Genomic DNA, 6,518 nt, shown 5'->3' with positions numbered 1-6,518 from the left:
AAAGCGCCTGTGTGTGTTAAGGGTCTGGATCTTAATAGAAGGTACAGTAGAGTCTCACTTATCCAAGCCTCGCTTATCCAAGCCATTTTTGTAGTCAATGTTTTCAATATATTGTGATATTTTGGTGCAAAAATCATAAATACCGTAATTACAGCATAACATTACTGTGCATGAAACTATTTTTTCTGTCAAATTTGTTGTATAAGATGATGTTTTGGTGCTTAATTTGTAAAATCATAACCTAATTTGATGTTTAATAGGCTTTTCCTTAATCCCTCCTTATATCCAAGATATTTGCTTATCCAAGCTTCTGCCTGCCCGTTTAGCTTGGATAAGTGAGACTCTACTGTATTACATTTATTATATTTCTCTATTATTGTTGCTACTATTACATTTATTTCACTCTATTTTTATTATTAATAATAATACATGTATTGTTTCACTCTGATCGTATTGACTCAATAAAATTGAGTCAATACGATCAGATCAATAAAATGACATTAATTGAGGCCTCGGTAGGTTAAATGTTTTTGAATATTTACATCAAGCTCAAATTTAAGATAAGAGTGTCCAACTCTGATCCAATCATTATTCTCATCTTCTTCTTATTATTATTTTACTCTATTTATTATTACTTGTATTATTTTCCTGTATTTGTTATTATGACGTGTATTATTTTACTCTATTATTATTAAAAGGATACATAAGCACATTGACATTGAAGAAAATGAGAATAAGGACTGGATCAGAGTTGGACAGTTTTATCTTAAATTTGAGCTTGATGTAAATATTCAAAAACATTCAAGCAGGAGGAGGATGGTTTCCGTCCTGCTTTCCTCTCCTCCCAAGGCTCCTTCCTTGACCTTTCTCGGACCAACTTGGACACTTTCTTTCTCGCCGGCCGTATCCAGTGTCCACTCCGCTCCGGGCTCGGTTCCTGCTGACACAGGCCCATTCCCAAATGGAAAGGCAAAAGTTCACCGCAAATGTCAGGCCGGTCTAAATTTAAAAAGAAGGAAAGCCGCCGCTATCAATGTCTCCTCCAAGGCTGACCCATCTTCAGCCGTCAATAACGGGGTCCTTGGTGGCTGATTTGGCTTTCTTGCCCCACGATGATGATGATGATGATTATTATTATTATTATTATTATTATTATTGCCCACCTTGATTAGCATTGAATGGCCTTTCAGCTTCAAAGCCTGGCTGCTTCCTGTCTGGGGAAAAAATTGTTTCCCAACAAGTGGAAACAAAGTGTTTCCAGACAAGGAAACCATCAGGGCCCGCTAACACCTCCCAACCAAGGATTTCCTGCTTCTTGGACTGGATGGCCTCTACGATTCTACGATTCCCCCGGGCAGGAAGCAGCCAGGCTTTGAAGCTGCAAGGCTATTCAATGCTAATCAAGGTGTCCAACGGCAACATTCACACTTGCCCACCAACAGATAAGACATTGGACATTATTCCACAGATATATTAAACCCCCGTTTGCCTCGTTTCCAACAGACCTCACAACCTCTGAGGGATGCCTGCCATAGATGTGGGCGAAACGTCAGGAGAGAGTGCTTCTGGAACACAGCCAGACCGCCTGGAAAACTCACAGCAACCCAATAATAATAATAATAATAATAATAATAATAATAATAATAATAATAATAAATAATAGATCCGGCCAACTGCAAAAGGCTGGGATCTGCAGCATCATCCGAAAATACATCACACAGTCCTAGACACTTGGGAAGTGTTCAACTTGTAATTTTGTGATACGAAATCCAACATATCTATCTTGTTTTCTGTGTCATAATAATAATAATAATAATAATAATAATAATAATAATAATAATAATATACATCACACAGTCCTAGACACTTGGGAAGTGTTCGACTTGTAATTTTGTGATACGAAATCCAACATATCTATCTTGTTTTCTGTGTCATAATAATAATAATAATAATAATAATTTAATAATAATAATAATAATAATAATAATAATAATAATAATAATAATATACATCACACAGTCCTAGACACTTGGGAAGTGCTCGACTTGTAATTTTGTGATACGAAATCCAACATATCTATCTTGTTTTCTGTGTCATCATAATAATAATAATAATAATAATTTAATAATAATAATAATAATAATAATAATAATAATAATAATAATAATAATAATATACATCACACAGTCCTAGACACTTGGGAAGTGCTCGACTTGTGGTTTTGTGATACGAAATCCAGCATATCTATCTTGTTTTCTGTGTCATAATAATAATAATAATAATAATAATAATAATAATAATAATAATAATATACATCACACAGTCCTAGACACTTGGGAAGTGCTCGACTTGTGGTTTTGTGATACGAAATCCAACATATCTATCTTGTTTTCTGTGTCATCATAATAATAATAATAATAATAATTTAATAATAATAATAATAATAATAATAATAATAATAATAATAATAATAATACATCACAGAGTCCTAGACACGTGGAAAGTGTTCGACTTGTGGTTTTGTGATACGAAATCCAGCATATCTATCTTGTTTGCTGTGACATAATAAAATAATAATAATAGCAATAATAATGAATTCATGGCTTCTTGGACCTTTATGCCTTATTCTGGACCAAATATCTCATTAACAATAATAATCATCATCATCATTATTACACAGTCCTAAACGCTTGGGAAGTGTTCAACTTGTGAGTCTGTGATACGAAATCCAGCATGTATATCTAGTTTACTGTGTCATACTGTGTCTGTGTGTCGTTATTAATATTATTAAAATTAAATTAATTTTAAAATTATTATTAAAGTTATTAATAATAATTTTATTATGACACAGCAAACAAGATAGATATGAAATCTATCTATCTTGTTTGCTGTGTCATAATAAAATAAATAATAATAATAATAATATAGTAATATTAGTAATAATAATAATAATCACACAGTCCTAAACGCTTGGGAAGTGTTCAACTTGTGATTTTGTCGTACAAAATCCAGCATATATATCTCGTTTGATATGTCGTATTCTGTGTTTGTGTTAATAATAATAATAATAATAATAATAATAATAATAATAATAATAATAATAATACAATCCTAAACACTTGGGAAGTGTTTAACTTGTGAGTCCATGATATGAAATCCAGCATATATATCTCGCTTGTTGTGTCATACTCTGTTTTTGTGTCAATTATTATTATTATTATTATTATTATTATTATTATTATTATTATTATTATTATTATTATTACTCAGGGACTCAGGGTGGATTCCAATGTCATTTCATCTTAATTTAGCCTTCTTCTGGCCTGGAAGCCAATCTCTTTCCGCCTTTCTAGAAAACAATATTAATAATTTGTCTTTATGATAACAGCCGGTAGGCTGTTAGGAATTGTGGGAGTTGAAGTCCAAAACACCTGGAGGGCCCAAGTTTGCCCATGCCTGGGATACCTCCAGGCAACAACAGCCAGGCTACCTCTATGCAAATACCCTCACTGATTGACTTCACAGCTGCATGGCTACTCAATGCTATTCAAGCTTGCTCATTGCAACATCCACACTTGCTTTAAACAGACAAGGGTTCCTTCTCCCACCCTGGACATTTCCAATAGACACACACACACACACATACACACTCAACTTGCTTCACTGCCAACAGACTCTCTGAAGTGATCAGCCACAGATGCAGGCGAAACGTCAGGAGAGAATACTGCTGGAACATGGCCATACAGCCCGAAAAACCCACAGTGATTCCGGCCATAAAAGCCTTCAACAGCACATTATAATTATAATATTATATTATAATTATACTCATCTTGTTGTGTATCAGATAAATAATAATAATAATAATAATAATAATAATAATAATAATAATAATAATAATAATAAAGTGCAGGCCAAAGTCTTTAGGCACTGCAGCCAATGTGCCGATCACCACTGGGACCACCTTTACTGGCTTGTGCCAGAGTCTTTGCACTTCGATATTTATATCCTCATATTTATATTATTATTATTATTATTATTATTATTATTATTATTATTATTATTATTATTATTTTATGACACAGGAAACAAGATAGATATGCTGGATTTCGTATCACAAAATCAAAAGTCGAACACTTCCCAAGTATCTAGGACTGTGTGATGTATTTTCCGATGATGCCTGCAGATCCCAGTAGGGTGGCCTTTTGTAGTTGGCAGATTGTGATTTTGTCAATGTCTATTATTATTATTATTATTATTATTATTATTATTATTATTATTATTATTATTATTATTGCATCTGACAAGTGGTCATTTTGTCAGCGCTGATGGCGCAGATCCGAGTAGGGTGGCCTTTTGCAGCTGACACTATGGTGATATTGTCAGCGCCGATTGTTTTTAAGTGCAGGCCAAGATCTTTACGCACTGCACCCAGTGTGCAGATCACCACGGGGACCACCTTGACTGGCTTGTGCCAGAGTCTTTGCAACAACAACAGCAATAATAATAATTTGTCTGCCAGGATCCAACCCCAGCTTCGGCTCACCTTGGGGTCCTTCTCGTAGTAGTACTGCTTGGTGCGAATCCGCCCAGTGTGCCCGTCACCACTGGGACCAGCTTTATTATTATTATTATTATTATTATTATTATTATTATTATTATTATTGTATTATTCTCCCAACCCCATCTCCGGCTCACCTTGGGATCCTTGTCATAGTAGTACTGCTGGGTGCGGATCCACCCTGTGAGCCCATCACCACTGGGACTAGTTTTATTATTATTATTATTATTATTATTATTATTATTATTATTATTATTATTAGTCTCCCAACCCCACCTCGGGCTCACCTTGGGGTCCTTCTCGTAGTAGTACTGCTGGGTGCGGATCCGCCCAGTGTGCCCATCACCACTGGGACCATCATCATCATTATTATTATTATTATTATTATTATTATTATTATTATTATTATTAGTCTCCCAACCCGCTCTCCGGCTCACCTTGGGGTCCTTCTCGTAGTAGTACTGCTGGGTGCGGATCCGCCCAGTGTGCCCATCACCACTGGGACCAGTTTTATTATTATTATTATTATTATTATTATTATTATTATTATTATTATTATTAGTCTCCCAACCCGCTCTCCGGCTCACCTTGGGGTCCTTCTCGTAGTAGTACTGCTGGGTGCGGATCCGCCCAGTGTGCCCATCACCACTGGGACCAGTTTTATTATTATTATTATTATTATTATTATTATTATTAGTCTCCCAACCCGCTCTCCGGCTCACCTTGGGGTCCTTCTCGTAGTAGTACTGCTGGGTGCGGATCCGCCCAGTGTGCCCATCACCACTGGGACCATCATTATTATTATTATTATTATTATTATTAGTCTCCCAACCCGCTCTCCGGCTCACCTTGGGGTCCTTCTCGTAGTAGTACTGCTGGGTGCGGATCCGCCCAGTGTGCCCATCACCACTGGGACCAGTTTTATTATTATTATTATTATTATTATTATTATTATTATTATTATTATTAGTCTCCCAACCCGCTCTCCGGCTCACCTTGGGGTCCTTCTCGTAGTAGTACTGCTGGGTGCGGATCCACCGTCCCACCAGGTGGTCCCGGACGGTGTGGGCCAGGGCGAAGTAGTAGTCCCGGGTGGTGGCCACATTGCGGTCCTTGACCAGGGTGAAGTGCAAGTGCCGGTTGAAGTTCTTCTTGAGGTCGGTGACGTTCTCCACTCCGGCCAGGCCGCGCACGCTGATCTGCTTCCTCTTATCCTGGTCTGAGAGCGGCCGAGACATCCTGGGAAGGCTACCACGTTATCTGTCTCCCCAAAAAATACAATCAGATTAATCTGGATGGATGGAGAAGGGACCCTGCAATCGTCGTCTCCTCTGGCCCGGGCAAATGCGCCCAAAACTCCTCCCCTTGAGCATTATTAAACCCCCCACTGGGGTGCATGCATTATTCATGAGCAGGGCCACCCGCCCCTCCTTGGGACACTCCTCCGGCCTCCTCCAAGCCTTGCTTCGAATGCCAGGCTCAAGCTCTACATTGCAGAATTAATGCACTTTGACATTGAGCTGCACTGGCTCGGCTGTGAAATCCTGCAAGTTTTAGTTTGGACGGGTCTTTCGACTGCGGTGAATGCATCTGCAAAAGTTTGATGCCACATAATAATAATAATAATAATAATAATAATAATAATAATAATAATAATACAAAATCCGGCATATATACAGTATCTCATTTGCTGGGTCATACTATTTGTTTGTGTCATTATTATTATTATTATTATTATTATTATTATTATTATTATTATTATTATTATTGACACAAAGAAATAGTATGACCCAGCAAATGAGATACTGTATATATGCTGTATTTCGTATTGTTGTTGTTGTTATTATTATTATTATTATTATTATTATTAACAATACAAAATTCAGCATATATAGAGTATCTCATTTGCTGGGTCATACTATTTCTTTGTGTCAATAATAATAATAATAATAAGAAATCC

The 6,518-nt window shown here is 36.5% G+C and overlaps 1 protein-coding gene across 3 annotated transcripts in view; it reads right to left on the bottom strand.

Moving 5' to 3' along the window:
• The window catches only part of pygm (glycogen phosphorylase, muscle associated), a 33,469-nt gene extending 27,541 nt beyond the window's left edge, over positions 1-5,928 (bottom strand). Inside the window, exon 1 of one of the 3 annotated variants that reach the window (XM_062964929.1) lies at positions 5,554-5,928. In XM_062964929.1, coding sequence (XP_062820999.1) covers positions 5,554-5,796 — 243 coding nt within the window. In that variant the 5' untranslated portion in view covers positions 5,797-5,928. Of the gene's footprint in view, positions 1-4,543; positions 4,610-4,845; positions 4,887-5,553 lie in introns of those variants that run through there. The other 2 variants (XM_062964931.1, XM_062964930.1) reach the window with 2 other exon arrangements.
• Between the last annotated feature and the right edge of the window lie 590 nt (positions 5,929-6,518).

The sequence above is a fragment of the Anolis carolinensis genome, unplaced genomic scaffold (assembly GCF_035594765.1).
Source record: "Anolis carolinensis isolate JA03-04 unplaced genomic scaffold, rAnoCar3.1.pri scaffold_14, whole genome shotgun sequence".
Taxonomy (NCBI): Eukaryota; Metazoa; Chordata; class Lepidosauria; order Squamata; family Dactyloidae; genus Anolis; species Anolis carolinensis.
Note: the sequence above shows the minus strand (reverse complement) of the source record. Positions and strands in the feature narration are given on the sequence as shown.